The following is a 17,221-nucleotide window of genomic DNA, read 5'->3' as shown; positions in this document are numbered from 1 at the left end:
CGCTGTTCTTCTCGGTGAAAAGTTTCATTCTAATAAATAAATTAAATTATCCTTCACACAGCAAGGACGTCCGTCTCCCCGTTCAGTTGCAGCGTGCCATGGCGGCCGAAGCCGAGGCTGCTCGTGAGGCCCGGGCCAAGGTAATAGCTGCCGAGGGTGAACAGAAGGCTTCACGGGCTTTGCGTGAGGCATCCGAAGTGATCGGTGATTCGCCGGCCGCCCTGCAGCTTCGCTACCTCCAGACACTGAACACCATCTCAGCGGAGAAGAACTCGACCATCGTTTTCCCACTGCCAATCGATATTCTGACATACTTCATGAAGTCGAAGGAAACTTTCGCCGCATCGCACTCGCATACGTAAGTCACTCGCGAGAGACGGGCACGGGCTGAACAGGCTGACCCACGGAAAGTGTTCTCCTAACGTTTCATTACTCATCATTTTTTGCCGGATACTTTTCCTATTGAAAGAACAACCGTAGTTATGAAGACTATTTCCTTTTCCTATAAATATCCGTGTGTAGTGTGCGGCCATGTAGTAGTTGCCCTTGTAGGGCGCAAAACACAAACATTCATTGCTTCGTACAGAGATGGATAGTGCTGGTGTAACCGCAGTTGAAGATAAGGAACTATTGTTTTTACTTACAATGAACCGTTTAATTTTTCTTTCATATCAAGTCATTTGAAAATTCTTATTAGGTTCTTTTGCTTAGTAGGTCTCAAAAATTTTAGTCACGTGGGGAAATGTAAAAAAGCCAGAAAGGCTATGCTATCATTATTTATATGTAGGAAATTTTATACGTATTGCTTTTAATACACGATGCAACAGCAAATGCTTGGTCACTTTGGTAAGTCTCGATAAATGCACAATGAAATCTCGTTATTTTTATACAATTATCATTTAAATTTCATATATTTAGTGTGTAATACACCCACTTACTAAATATATATGGTTATTTCTTTCCATTTTGCAATCAAATGGCGATTTTTATTGGTTTCTGAGGAAAAAAAACACACGTACATATTTTATTAGCATAACATTTTAAAAAAATTTTTGGATTTAAAATTTTGGAAAAAGCAAAGTCCTGACATTACATTCCTTTTGTGGAATTTGGTCTTTCTGTTTCAACAGACATCGCAGCCGATTCTTACACGGAAAGAAATCCGTTACTGCTGTCATGATTGAAAAGTCATGAGACCAATCTCTTTAACTTCACATTAAGTCTTGATAATTTTTAATGATTTTTTTTTATCAAAAGGATTCAAAACATGTGCAATAAGTCTTCTACCATGAAAATTAATCATGGTCAGAAAATCCGTTACTTTGTATTTCATTCTAAACTCGTTACTCCAATTTTCTACCCGGATATCACTTTGAATCTTCTGCCTCGAAACCTACTTGAAATGTTTACTTGATTTCGAGAAATATTAATTGACCGATTAGAAATTGTATTGTTTATCCTCCGGCTGACAGAGAACGAACATCATAATAGGTAAGAAGCGGACGTCTTTCATTTGGAAAACATCAACGCTATATTTTGTATGAATATACCTGAATGTATTCTTGAATATTTGATTTTACTGTTGCTGTTAGTATTATAGTCCTAGAGCTAGCGTTAATCGAAAAATAAATTCGACTATAAAACTGGAACACCATACAATGAAAGCCAGAAAAATTACTCAGTTCAACCACTTTATTGAACTTTTTTAATAGATATGACAACACAGGCTGTATTGATCCTACTAAATATTTCGAATTAGACGATGTTTTCAGAGAAATTAAATATCACTCCGCGGTTTATAATCGATATGAAATTAATTTTCATGAGGCTTGATTTACACGTTATATAAGAAATAGCATTTGATACATCAGTTAAGCAAAATTCAAGCAATCGCGTAAGAAATACGATCATCACACCATATTATTTACATTATATTCAAAATATGCATTTTTTTTAAAATATAGCGCCTGAGTTACGTAGCAAAGATCAGTATTGTAGCAGAAACACACCCGAAGTTATATCCATCAACAAGAGGTGCGTTACGCTTGAATTTTAGCGAAATTAGTCTAAATGGTTCATGATTTGAAAACTTAGTCATGGTGTATTATCATAATATGAAAATACACTCTTTTCTTCAAATCATGACTCGTTTCACTCATTTCTAGAATTTCGTCCATGTAGCGGACAGAATCATTGCTTTACTACTACTACGATCCTTTTGACACTAAGAATCCTTCCAGGTTGGGAATCGAACATACGACAACTGGTTTGTAAGATCAGCTCCCTATGCATTGAACCGTAAATCAGAGCTGTCATATTGAAATCTGTGTTTCAACTTGAAAAATATGTGTTGCAGGTATTCGATCATAATATGTGAAAAGCATTTTGAAATACTTACATTTTGATTAAATATTCATAAAAAGCTGTAAAAATATGTAAAATTTGATCAAATCTGTGATCTGTGTAGCAAAATCTAAAAAAAAATCAAATTCACACACAAATCTGTGAACTATGCCGTCAACCCGGACTAGGATTTTGGATCGAATGTCAAAATGTCATGAAAAGATACAAGTTTATGATTCAATCAAAAAGAAAATGACTACTTACATAAGAGCTCGATGGCTTCATATGAATAAAAAGAAAATGGAATAAAATATGCGATTATGGGACCGGGGAAAAGTTTTGAAAAAATCTCGCTGACGATACATCCTTTAGACATACACCGAAACCTCTACTTACGAACTAAACGGGGGTTCGTAAATCGAGTTAGTTCGTAAAGAAATTTAACGTTATTTGGAATTCACTTCGTAAAAAAAGTTTGTCCGGGAATATTTTCGGAATGTATGGATGGAAGCCGTAAAACGATGTTTGAGACAAGGATGGCTTTTATCGTATCAAAGAACGCTCACTGGCAACTCTTCACACGATTAAATCAGTGCCATCAAAGAGATACGGATATCATCGAAACAACAAAAACCCGGCATGGCTCATTTAACATAGAATAGACAGAGCCGTGCGAGAGCGAATTTCTCTAGATGACATTTCTGAGAATCAAAAGTTAGCACGCTGCTGTGGGGATCCTCTCTGAAGCAACAAACGGTCGCGATCCGATTCTATACAGGAAGTTGATAATTGCGATAGAATCATTTTACTATTGCCGCTTATTCTAACTATGTGCATATAACCTTTGTATAAGTTGTGTCTATGAAAATGTCTGTGAATGCTCCACATAAGAGTTTTGCAATATTGCAACCTAGTATGAGAATCATCAAGTTGAATCATCGATTCGATTTTCTGCGATAATTGTCAACTTGCGATTCTCTCTTGGGAAATTCCACACAGGAACGATCATTATCCGACTGTACATTTTTAAAGGGCCGTGAAATACTCAGAGTATGAAGTGGAAGTGGAGCGAAGAAATGTAGAAAAATTCTCTCGCGGCTCATGCATTGAGGGACTCGAGTTCTTGTAGCATCTTCTACCGGATTGAAAATGTTGTATACAATATAGATAGCAATATAGCAGCTTCTGTCAAATTTTCGGCAATCACCAACACTGGTTTGAGGTTGATCCGAAATCCAGGAATGCGGCATTGTCGGAACGGATTCTATGAATAGAAGCCTTAAATAATGTTTAAGGTCGAAGATTGCAACTTCCGGTTTATTGATATACATTGACAACCCTTACAATATGAGTAAGAGTTTTCAAAGAACATCCATAAACCGGAAGTCACCATATTAAATTCCGAAACAAGCTCAAATATAGTTTTCTGATATTCAACCCTTTCCGTTAATACTCTTATTCTAAAGGGTTTTGGGGTTTTCAAGGAATGTCAATAAATCGAAAGTCACCATCTTGAATTTTGAAACGATCTCAAACATCGTTTTCCCGAATTTTCTCTTCAAACTTATCCCAAAAATACGCATATTGTAGTGGTTTCCATGGGATATCAATTACCCGGAAATCGTTTTAGTTTCACGTAAAAACCTGGTTCAAAAGCGCAATTTCACGCTCTTAATTGATAACTCATAGGATCGTGGTTTTTGAGGTACTGTATCTTCAGCAAAGTTGCTCAGAATGATAGACGCCATATTTTGGCAAATTTTATTTATGTGATTAATCCCCCTAAAAGTTAAATACAAATTCTCAGGGCCAACATAGGGGCTAAGTTACTTCGACAAAGTTGTGCAGAAAGTTGTTTCAAACAAGTTTGCTGAAGGTACTATTCCCGTAACTTCAGTATAATTCATGATATAGTGTATTTTCTGAAAAGGGTATAAAAAACCAGTTTTTGTAAGAAAACATATATATTTTCAATATATATGAGTTTTTCATGTTATACAAAGTTTTTGATCTTTAAAAACTACACAACTTTCTCAAACATTCTATGCTGCTATCATGACATTTTAATGAAATAGAGCAATTATTCATGTTTTTTTAAATAAAATAAATCTGATCTGATATACAATGAACCTAATCATTGCAAATGTCAAGGACAAGGATATTTGAAAAGAACATATCTCGCCTGCAGACGATCGCAGACGAGTAACTCAACCACGGTATGAAAGCTCTTTTGAAGTAGTTCAATATGTAAGTAGTCTCATCTGCACCTTTCTGCGCCTTTTGATGATAGACAAGTTGGAATTTTGTTAAAAAAGTCATGAAAAATGGCTCTATTTCATTGAACTAAAATGATAGTAGCATAGTATGTTTGAGAAAGTTGTGTAGTTTTTAAAGACGAAAAACTTTGTATAACATGAAAAACTCATATAAATTTTAAATATATATGTTTTCTTACAAAAACTGGTTTTTTGACACCCTTTTCAGGAAATTCATTATATCATGAATTACACTGAAATTACGGGAATAGTACCTTCAGCAAACTTGTTTGAAATAACTTTCTGCACAACTTTATCGAAGTAACTTAGCCCCTATGTTGGCTCTGAGAATTTGTATTTAACTTTTAGGGGGACTAATCACATAAATAAAATTTGCCAAAAGATGGCGTCTATCATTCTGAGCAACTTTGCTGAAGATACAGTACCTCAAAAACCACGATCCTATGAGTTATCAATTAGGAGCGTCAAATTGTGCTTTTGAACCACTGTGCAATGTATGGGTAAGGGTTTTCAAGGAATATCGATATTGAATTTCGAAACGAGCTCTAACTTTGTTTTCTGATATCCAGTCATCAAGTCCATTCCGAAAATACTCTTATTCTAAGGGGTTTTGAAGAATATTGACAAACCGAAGGTTGCTATCTTGGAATTCGAAACCACTTCAAACCTTTTTTTTTCGGCATCTGTTCAGTGAGCCCCTCTCGAAAATACCCATTTTGTAAGGGTTTTCGAACATTGGTTTTCTTGGATCTACACTCGTAGAAAAAATGAAATTTACGCTTGACATAAATTCAAGCATGCCGTAATTTATTCGGTGATAACACATTATTATAGCCTCTAACATGTAAAAATAAATTTTACGTCTGTATGGATGTAATCTTCAGCTAAATTAACTGTGAAGGTTATGATAGGACTTATCTTTGCATGCTTTCAATTGTGAATGTTAGTTAATCACGACACTCCTTTTATGTGCATCTAGTAAGATGTAAATTTTGTGTTTAAATCCGTTCCAAAAGTAGCATAATTATAGGAGTTTTTAATTAATACCAATAAACCGGGAATCGCCATCTTGGATTTCGAAATGACCCCAGACATCGCTTACCTCTCTTCAGACCTGTACCAAAAATATGTATATTGGAGTGGTTTCCAAGGAATATCAGTTACCCGGAAATTGTTTTCATTTTATGTAAAAACCTCGTTTTACGAAGTAGGTTCATGTAAAAAGATTACGTTGTTTGGGAATTAATTCATACGTAGTAACAGTGGTAACATAAACAATGTGGTGATGTACTATTGCGGCTAACTTTTTCTGATATTCCCACTCATTTGCTGGTAAGCTTAACGTGGTAGATTTTACATGTCCAAGTAAATATTATTATTTCTGCCTTTCTTATGTAGAATGGCTACACAAACTCTGCAAAAATTTTGGATCGTGTTATGACCCTCTAATACCGTTTTCGTTTATTGATCAGAGTAGCTCGAAAGCTGACCCAGAGTCGCCCAAACAACGTTTGATATGTTTGCACTAGCAACCTGGGACGCTCTAGACGCTCTCCAATCGCGTAGTTTCGCTCTGAAATTTTTCTCGGGTCGCACCAATACATCCATGCGAGTTTGTTTGTTTTTTTTTATAAGCTGTTGTTTAGGACGCGTTTCACGTGTTTGTTTTACTCGGAGCCAGAGTCACCCGCGTGTATGTTCAAATACGAAAACTGTATAAGTGATACTTTGCAGAATATTATGTTTTGACTTTTTTTATATGGGACAGAAAAGAATTGATCTTTTTTTCACATTTTGCTGAACAAACCCACATTTATTAATGCAATTTATGAAAGTACATATATTAAACCTCATCCATCAAGCAAACAAAAAATGATGAAAATGGATATGGGACTGATATGTAAGTATAGGCAGCATACCTTCTCCAAAATTCGGTTTGAGAAAGCAAGGGTCGGCGATTCAATGATCTTATAAGCCAGTTGTCGAATGTTCGAATCTCGACCTGGAATCCTTTTCTTAGTGTCAGTAGAATCATAGCACCAGCCATGCAATGATTCTGTACTGAAACAGAAAAGCCAAATTGGATAAAGGAATTTAATACCAAGACTTTGCTTTGCTTTGAAATGCCGGAAGTAGTGGGTAATTTTCTAAAAATGAATTTGTATCAATTCTTCACATCGACGATTATGAGAAAGGGATCATTACTTTATTATTCTCAGTATTTTTTGAGTTGCGTTTTGTGTCATTGTGTTGTGTGTATTGTCCTGTTTTCACGATTCAGTTTGACCAACTGCTAATTCGTAATATCCCCGCGATGAAGTATTTTTTCTCCAAGTACATTTCAATTGAAAATTTTAGAAATGTAATTCTTTTGAATATTTAGTTTTATTTCAGTTTACTTTGCTTCTATGTAAGTAAAACAATGTTCCAAAGAATTCTAACGATTTATATTCTGTTGCAAACAGGCGGATGTTTTTCTTTTTTTCTCGAATCGAGATATCGGAAGTACAAATTAATTCGGTCCGTTTTTTTTGGGTCAAAAATGCATTTATTTCAAAATTAAAAGAATTTAAGGATTAAGATAAGTATCGTGACTACTTTTCCTTATCTCTCAAAAAATTTTCCAATTTCATCTCGAAAAAATGTCTCGTCTATTGAGGTGATCTAAATCTGAAGCAAATATTCGATTTCTGCGAAAGAAGTAAACCGAAGTAAAAATCGTGCTGCATCCGTCGGAACAACCAGTAATCAGAAAGAGCAATGTCTGGAGAATATGGCGGGTGCGACAAAATGTCTCACTAGAGTGTTTCCAAATATTTTTTTCACAACATTTGTGACATGAGGCCGAGCGTTGTCATGCCGGTGAATAACTTTATCATGTGTTTGCTTGTACTCCGTCACCCACCTGCCTTGCTTTTGAATCATTCCCATGAATGTTAATCGTACAGCAACTGTTTATTGGGTAGCTTACAACGATTCTTCAAGCTCCTTTGGCTTATGACTCGGATCTTCATGGAGTAATGCCTCCAACTGTTGGTCCTCGATTATTTTTTTGGATGTCCAAATCTGATTTATCAGCATTATTTCCATACACTTCAGCGCTTCAGCTGCACTTCCCTCCCAATTAAAACAGAGAACTAAAACTTCCCGCAAAAAAAAACTCGACGCAATATGAATTGAATATTGATGACAGATGTCTAACCTCTTGAAACTATCGACATCAACTGTTACTGTTCAATATTTATAACAGCCAGAGCCATCTTTTGAAATCGGACCGAACTAAGTTGTCCTCCCAATATAATACGTATAATTCAACACCTTTGAATTGAATTTGAATTTTCCTCATTTAAATAGTATGCAAAAATAAAAAAATATACATCAAAATAACGGGAACAGAAATGTTGATATAATAATTACAGATCCATGTTTTTTTTTGCACTTTACTCCGCATCGTACTCCAGATTGCAGAGTTAACGAGATTTATTTTGGTCGACCTCGTTATCATACCTCGAGATTAAAAAATATACATCTGTCGTAGGAATGAATTCATATCCATCTCCATTTCGTTCACTTTTTGTTCATTACTCGTGTATCGGACAGTTGATGAGAGAGATGATTATAATTGACTTTTAGTTTTTTTTTTCAAGAGAATTATGTCATTGTACCATTTGTATTTTATTCAATGTAATAAATCCAATTTGGTATCATGGAAATTAATACTCTTGTTTATTGTGAATGTTTACAACCGGCTCGACAATCCTAATTTGGTTGGCACACACAATTTGATTAAGCACCGAATCAAAGTAGTGGAACCGGAAGGGTTCCGTTTTATACAATGTTTTATGGAATGCAAATGCAACCGCACGTGTTATTTATTAAGTTGAACCCATGAGTTCTGGTTTTAAAATATATACATTGGTAATGCTTCAGAGCAAAGAAAAACGGAAAGCATAATGAATGAAAAAAAATGGATTACAATACTATACTTGGGAACTGATAGCATTTTCAACATCGCTAGTTAGCCAAACGAAGAAAAAACATAACGAATTCGATAGAAAAAACAGTCATTCATAGAAAACAATAGATAAAAACTAGATAACCGTAAATATGAGTGCAACGTAAGCTGCAAATGATGACCAATAAATCAAACAAACTCGTTAAAGGTGATATAAGCTTTAAAAGTAAAACAAATTCACATTGAACAAGAATCTACTTATAAGGCATTTCAAAATAAAAACTAACAAAAAAATGTTGCAAAGCAAACGCAAATAACAACCAAATCACTTAAAAAAATCAATCACATCAGTTGTAACGTTTAGTGACGAACCGATTTTTTCTTCTGTTAAGTGTGGAAAGTCAATGTAAATGTTGTCATGTATTGTCGTTTTATTAAAATCGTACCAAAGAAGTAATCTTATTGAAGTCTAGCTAAGCAGAAGCACCGCACTGGTGTAGGGTTAATCAACATTGTCGATGTTAAAATGGATATTATAAAGTAAATGAAAAAAAATAAATAAAAAGAAACAAAATTCTTGCATCATTAGCAAAAAAAGCAAAAAACATTTTTATCATTCACAACCTCTATCAATGTATTTGTAAAGTTTTATCAAACTGAAGGCACAGGTAAATGTACTGTAATGGATAGCATTATCAAAACAAACATATTTTCAAAGTTTTTTCATCTTGAAAGAAAGGTGTACACTTGTAGCTCTTATTATAGACATGATGAAAATCACATATTACCGAACAAATGACAACATAAAAGACATTCAGGATACGATTAGCTGCCGAAGCATTGGTCATAAGGACAAACTATTTTATATGAGAATCATTTCTTATTCACACTCTGAACTGTGTCAAATATAAGTAGAGAAGAGAAAATGTTAGATGTCACGTGGAATTTAACGAAGAATTGTTAACCGTTAGTACCGAGTACCGAAGTATATATATATATATATATATATATATATATATATATATATATATATATATATATATATATATATATATATATATATATATATATATATATATATATATATATATATATATATATATATATATATATATATATATATATATATATATGTATATGTATATGTCAGCAGATTGTACTTGTCAGGCAGGGCTTTGGTTTGTTTTTACCGGAGATTTCAGTTCCATATCTACGTATGAACTCGACGAGAACGGAGCACAGTTGCAGTTGAGAACATAATTCAAACCATCTAAATTGAACTGTTGGCAGATTTTCTATTACGAAAGCTGAAACAAATACACGATAATAGTTATCAAATCTTTTAGTGTTATGCAAATACAACGGAAACTCATGTGACGAATCAAAATATAAATACATTTTTTCAAACAATGGAGTTATTATTGATTTGTGAAACTGTTACTTTGCTGCATGAATGAAATGTTGAACTTTTTAAGCTTATGGTATTTCAGAGGAAGGTAAGTGGTTTTTTTTCTAAATTATTCACTCTCTATAGAAATATTTTCAATATATGGCAACTTTGAGCTATACACAGGCATTTGAACATTCAAACGGAAATGTATTAGACATAATTTTCCATTCGATGTGGTATAAATTTCAAATAATTAATTTACATGTATATTGTGTTTATATCCAATTAATTTTCTATGCAAAATATTTCAAAATAAATTCAACGTATTCCCCAAGTAGCACGTTATGTTGCTGTCCTGTATTTTTCTACTGATTGTGCAATTTATCAATTTAGTTTATATTACTATTCTGGTGACTGTTCTATTATGAAAAAAGCGCAATTTTTCTTTGTTGTGCAACATATCTTTAAATGTTTCCGTTGTCACGAACATTTATTCACAATTATTGTGCAACTAATACAAAAACTCATGCATCGATCACATTACAAATGCTGCAATTAAATCAGCGAAAAAACAATTGTGAAACTCATGGAAACTACTTCATAATGAAAACAAGAATTGAATTGATGTTTACAAAAACATAGCAAACATAATTTCTAATGAATAAGTTTCACATTTGATTTTCAAAACAACTGTTCGTAACACAAACATGGAACTTTAAAAATATTCTGCACATAAATAAATGGTAATACTACATATTGTAGAATTGATCTTCTATGTTTTAGTGAATAGAAAATCAACAACGAACTGCAATTTTATGGTGAAACATGTCTTCGTACGCATGAAATTTTCAAGCGCCTTTGAATGTACGTGTTTTGATGATTGCACATCAATTTCTATGGAAATAACAATCTATTCTTTTCAAAGAATATGATCGGTATAGTGTTCAAAATATGTATAGAAAGCTATCAAATATTTATACACCTTTTCAGCCGATTTTAATCATATTGATGTTTCAATTAATCTGAAAAATCTTGGAATGAATTTTTCTTTAATATTTTCCATTATGGCATCGAGGGTAACAGTGTGTTGAAAAGAAAATGGTTCACCCAACGTAATGATTTATTTTACCTAAATAAAATAAAATATAAACATGTAAATATTGAAAAGAGAAATTTTTGTTTTTATTTTGGTGAGCCCATGTGCTTTAGTTGCAAAAACAAGTTGCTCAAGCGGTAATATATAACTATGATGAACTTAACTTTTCGTTCAATATCTTTGAAAAGTGATGTCAGGTCTGTTTATTTATTCGCGAGATGAAAACCGAATACAAATTATCTGATTTGATTTTTGTTATCATTGTGTATGTAATGCTGTATTTCTGAAACTTTTATGATAATATTCTCATGTCGGCAAGTTTTGCGTTCATTTCAAGCAGATAAATCTGGTGCAACTTATTTGCAAGTTTCGAATTGTTTTTCTTAAAATGAAGAAAACTGCACACACTTACCTAAAATATCATGAGGCAGCCGAGACTATGCGGACTCGGCAGCAAAATAGTTTTTAGTGTGAGGTTTTCAATTCAGCTTATCATTTTTTGCCTTGCGGAGAGCATAAATTCACTAATTTTTTCCTTCACTCGAGATATACAAGGTGAGATGAAAAAACTGCAACAAAGTAAAACGCCATAATTTTTTCATTTTTTTTAAAATTTTATTGAATGAAAGCAAAAAATGTCGGAAATAACATCAAATTTGAGAATCGGTTTAGATTTGTTCGAATTGGCCACCTTTGGCACGAACTATGGCCTTCAAACGGCCAATGAAACCATCACACGCTGCCCGAAAGTGGCTCTGCGGTATTTTGTCCCATTCTCGGCGAAGCGCTTGCTTGAGATGATCGACACTTTGGTATTTTTTAGTGCCAACCTTGCTTTCCAAAATACCCCAGGCACAATAGTCCAACGGATTGGCATCCGGAGATTTTGGTGGCCATTGTGCGGTGGAAATGAAGCGAGGAACCTCATTTCTTAACCATTCTTGGGTGGCGCGTGCTGAGTGCGATGGTGCTGAGTCCTGTTGGAATGTCCAAGGTCTGCGGCCGAAATGTTTGCGTGCCCAGGGCTTCAGAACTCCCTCCAAAATATTTTCGCGATAGATTTGCGCATTTATTTTGACCCCACGGTCGATGAATACGAGCGGCGAGCGACCATCGGCTGTTATGGCGGCCCACACCATCACCATGGCCGGCTTTTGAGTTCTGGTGGCCAACCGAAGTTGCAAATTTTCAGCTGACCTCTCTGGCAAGTAAACACGATCATTTTGTTTGTTTACAAACTGCTGGATAACGAATGGTTTCTCATCGGAGAAAACAAAATTCGGCAGTTCACCACTTTCGGCCAAGCGAAGCAACTCTTTAGCTTTTTCGAGTCTAACTTTTTTTTGCGCATCAGTAAGATCTTGCACTTTTTGGAACTTCAATGGCTTTAGTCCAAGCTCATTTTTCAATATTTGCCGAATGGCATATTGCGATATGTTCAGCTCACGAGCCATTTTTCGGCCACTGCGACGCGGATTTCGTTCAATTCGCTTCTTCACTTTTCGAACCATTTCTGCCGATGTTGCTGTTTTTTTTTCGTCCACTTCCTTGACGTCGGGCTACGCTACCAGTATCACGGTAACGAGCGATGGTACGAGACACAAAAGATTTATTCACTTTTAAATGCTGGAGGGCTCTAACGATAGCCACTTGTGGTTTTCCAGCCAAATGCAAAGCAATCACACTATCACACTTGAATTCCATCACAAATAACTTTTTTTCTGAAGAATTCCCACCAAAATGTTTTTGTGCGCTTGTAACTAATATAATGAGCTGTCACTAGAATAAATCTGACAGCTGTGGGACGAGCGGTTTAGAAATGACAGCAGTCTGAAGTTGGTTGCAGTTTTTTCATCTCACCTAGAGCCATTTCGGCACATATTATACCCAATGCCAATTATGACAGCCATTTGGAAAATGTTTGATAAGTTGAACAATTGTTTTAGTTACTTCGTTTTTACATGACGATGTGAAATTTTTTGCAGAGCTTCTATAACTGCTAGTGCAACGTTGGTGATTTTCTGCACAATTGTTTTAGATGTACCTTAAATTGTTTTGTAGTGATTTTTTCGGTAGTATTGTAAAATTTAGCCGTGATAACTTGCACAACCGATTTTATTATATTTAAAAATCTTCCTGAACATATCTAACATAAAAAAACAGTTCTAAAACAATTGTGGAACCTCTTGAAATTTCAATAAGTTACATTTGCTACTTGGGTTTTCTATCAAACAACTGTTTTTTTTTTCTCGGCATAATTGATTGAGTTTCACACGTTTCGTACGTGATTTCTATTCGACTATCACTCGGACAACTAGTGTCCGTGACTCAATCGATAAAAGGATGTATGCTGTGATCAAATATTTCTTGGTTCGAGTCTCTCAATCGCTTGTTTTCCTTCATTTCAGAAAAGTTCCAACAATGTAAATTTCAAATTGAACTTTAAATTTTGGATGGATGCCTTTTGATGAAATCTTACTGGTTTCTTTCCTACTAGGTTTTCTTCGGTGCATATAGCCAATTGAATGAGATGTAAGGGAGACCGGGGCTAAGCCGGAATGCACAAAGGAAATGAAACCACGTTCGAATGAATTGCCGGTTGGTTAAAACCTTTCGTAAGACATAATCCTGCACGCCGAAAATAAAAGCAGTGTCTTGAGATTTGACGCCATGCCGTACCAAATAATTCATGTTTAAACTAAATTAAGAGTCTTTATAGAAGACTTTTTGATTGTTTCGCTATACGAGGGTTGTTACTTATGTATTTAATCCAAATATGAAAACAGTTTATATTTGATCGGAAATGGTGTTATTCAGTTTTGAAATGACTGAGTGGAAACGTATATTGGAGAAGCCAAATGAATGAAAAACTTAACAGAAAAGATGATTTATTGGAAAAAGATACGCTCGGAGACAGGACTCGAACCTGCGTTCTTATGCATTCCGTGCACACGCGCTACCATTTCGCCACTCTGAATATTGTTATAGACACTCTAAAATGCCAATCACACATGGGCTACATCCTGGCCGTCACCCGACCGGTACCATACATTCAAACATCTTCTCTGTCCACCAAACACTAGTCTTCTCGCTGTATACCTATTTTCCGCTCAAGCACTGAGTAGGAGAGTGTATTTATAATCGCTTGTCACCTTCTCTACTGGTGCCAGTCGGTGGCTGGATGTAGACATAACATTGCATTACATTTCATAACATTTTTTCCACTCTTCTTGAGGTACCCCAAAACATGGTTTTTGAACGCTTCAACAGTTTCTTCGGGAATATTTAATCGTTCGCCATGCAGTTTTTTTTCACGGAAGGGATCAAATATAAGTCGTAAGGGGCCAAGTCAGGACTATAGACTGACTGTAGATGTTATACACCACCTTTATTTCACCATACGTCATATGGCGATCTTCCATTATTCACAACATTGATATTTTCTGGCAAAACAACTGGTTTTGGACGACCTTTCCTTAGAATTCACCGGCAAGCGAACTACGACCATGATTGAATTCGTTATACCAGTTTTTTTGCAGTACCATAGGATGGTGCTACACTGCCAATAGTAGAACTAAGTTTATTGAAGCACTTCTGTCTTGATAATCCACGACAAAAATCGGCTTAGCCCGGTACAGATAATTCATTTTCGAGACGTAATAATAATTTTGTTGTCCACGTTATTGAAATCATTAAAAAATCACTGGATTGAAGATATCTTAATGAGCGTATAGAAAATGAGACCATGTTCGAATGAATTATCGGTTCGTTTCAACCTTTCGTGAGACATAATCCAGCATGCCGAAAATATAGGTACTGTCTCGAAATTTGACGCCATGCTGTACCTAATAATTCACGTTCAAACTGACTTTAGAGTCTTTATAGAAGACTTTTTGATTACTTCGCTATATACAAAGAACATTTTACCTAAATTTATACTTAATCTTGTTTTAATGAGTGATTTAGTATAGAAAGGAAATATAGCTATCAATACTTGGGTATATTTCAGGTATCCATTAAGCAAGTCGAAAATTATGTGTCCGGTTCAGCCTCTGGTTTAACCTCACACAGACAATTCATTTGTGAGAAGCAATAATAATTTTGTTTTCCACATAATCGAGAACATTCAATAATTACTGGGTTCAGCACGATATGAACCTTTGAAAGTACTAACCAGACCGTCGTTACAATGCACAGAAATTTACACGGAAAATCGAAAAAAACGATAAAAAGCGTGTATTGCTTCGACACCGTTGGATTTTGAGAAATGAATAAAATAAAGTTAAATAAAGTTTATTCCATGATTCTAGGGTTAATCACGAGTTTTCAACACCAGATGGTAGCATAAACCGGGCTTAATCCACCTAGCAATAAAATGATACCTTTTCTATTAATCAGCATGTATTTTTCGTGTGAACATTCTTCGCTGTGTTTAGTTTTCATGAAATTATTTTAATGACCGTCGTTTTAAATAAATTGTAATTAAAAATTTGGAATTGCAAGAACAATCGAAGATGGAAATTGTATGAAACCATAAAACTATTGCTTTTAATCTTATCGTGTGACAATCGATTAAGCATTCCATGAGATGTAGAAGTGAGTTCCTCCTTAAAGTTTTTGTCATTATTTATGGTAATTCCAGAAACGGTATTCAGAGACCAGCATAACTAAACATAATTTATACGACGAATAAATTGAAATAGTTCTGAGCCCAACCTTGATATTTTTTGGTATATCTTCTAGGTATGACGCGTCCCAATATTAGGGCTAAATGAAAGGTCTTATGGTACTACCAAAAATTACTGCATATTTTTGGGTTCAACAAAAATTTAAACCGTCGTTTGGAGTACGATGGCAAATTGTATAAAAACTAGTGAAGTTTGAACGTTATGTTAGTTGGTGACCGTACGAGCCGAATTCGATTATACCGGTTCTCGGGTTCCGGTGCTGGAAGTATATATAATAGTGAACCCACTTCGTTTTCTTAAGGATGACCTACGCAATCAAAGTACTGTTTTATTCTGTATGTTATACTAGTTAATGCACAAACAATCTTTTGGTTTCTTTCAAAAATCGAAGAGAAAATTTTTGAATAGAATACCACAATATTATACATGAGAAAGGCATCATTACACCACTAGGTGGATTATAACAGGTTTTTTCTTTGAAATGAGATAGAAAAAAAAATTTTACGTCGAAAACAAAATTATTTTTTTCGAAATCGGTACTACCCTCTTAACAAAAATTAAGGTGCTACTTTCAAAAAAAGCGTTATATAATTTTGTAAAACTTCTTCGAAGACACGTTAGCTCTTAAAAATCAGTGAAAGTCTGTACAGACTTGTGACCGTCTTTTTCCAGTTTTGGACCACTGTGCGCCCTCTGTTTCTTAACCATTCATGGTTTCAGCATGGCCATAGTGAAAATGAGTCACACGATTATTACTCAAGATATTCTCATTGGAAAATAAATTTGATAAGGTACATGTTCTCCTATAAGTATTATTAAAGTTTGCTGCATTAAGTTGCATATTTCGCTTCGGCACAAGGTTTCCTAGGTAAAAAAAGATAAAATTATGCATTAATTTTCCAGAAAAGAATAAACTTATGCATTAGTTTCTACAAAATTATGATATTTTATATTTTCTACAATTATTCCAAACGAAGTATGCATGAAAAAATACCACGAAACAAGTTATGACTAGAAAACTAGTTTTAAGGGGGTTGCCATAATTCAGTAATTAAAACTAACTTTGAAAAGACCTAAAAAAAAAGTTCCACCGAGTTCCACTTAGATTTTTTTTTATGATATTGGGCACATCTTTTCCTACAAATTATGTAAAAATCAGCTGCATAAAGTTGCATATTTCGCTTCTGTGCAAGGTTTTATCCTAGGTTAAAAAAAGGTAAAATATTGCATAACTTTGCCAGGAAAGAACAAACCTATGCACTATCTTCAACAAAAATATGCGATTTTATAAATTCTACAATTATTCTAAACAAAGTATGCATAACAAAATAACTCGAAACAATTTATGAATAAAAAACTGATTTTAAGGGGGTTGCCATAAAAACGGTGCGACCTAGACTTTTGGTATATTCGACAAAGTAAATTATTTTTAATAGTTCTAAAACTTTGTAGAAGAAAAAAAATTTCTATCTC

At 34.5% G+C, this 17,221-nt stretch overlaps 1 protein-coding gene across 4 annotated transcripts in view; it reads left to right on the top strand.

Annotated features, from left to right (window-relative positions):
• The window catches only part of LOC131437657 (band 7 protein AGAP004871), a 261,028-nt gene extending 251,889 nt beyond the window's left edge, over positions 1 to 9,139 (top strand). For all 4 annotated transcript variants that reach the window (XM_058607145.1, XM_058607146.1, XM_058607148.1 and 1 more), the window contains one exon: positions 62 to 9,139. In XM_058607145.1, coding sequence (XP_058463128.1) covers positions 62 to 362 — 301 coding nt within the window. In that variant the 3' untranslated portion in view covers positions 363 to 9,139. The remainder of the gene's footprint in view (positions 1 to 61) is intronic.
• Positions 9,140 to 17,221: the final 8,082 nt, after the last annotated feature.

This window comes from Malaya genurostris, chromosome 3 (genome assembly GCF_030247185.1).
Source record: "Malaya genurostris strain Urasoe2022 chromosome 3, Malgen_1.1, whole genome shotgun sequence".
In the NCBI taxonomy this organism is placed as follows: domain Eukaryota; kingdom Metazoa; phylum Arthropoda; class Insecta; order Diptera; family Culicidae; genus Malaya; species Malaya genurostris.
This window is presented reverse-complemented; position numbering and strand designations above follow the sequence as displayed.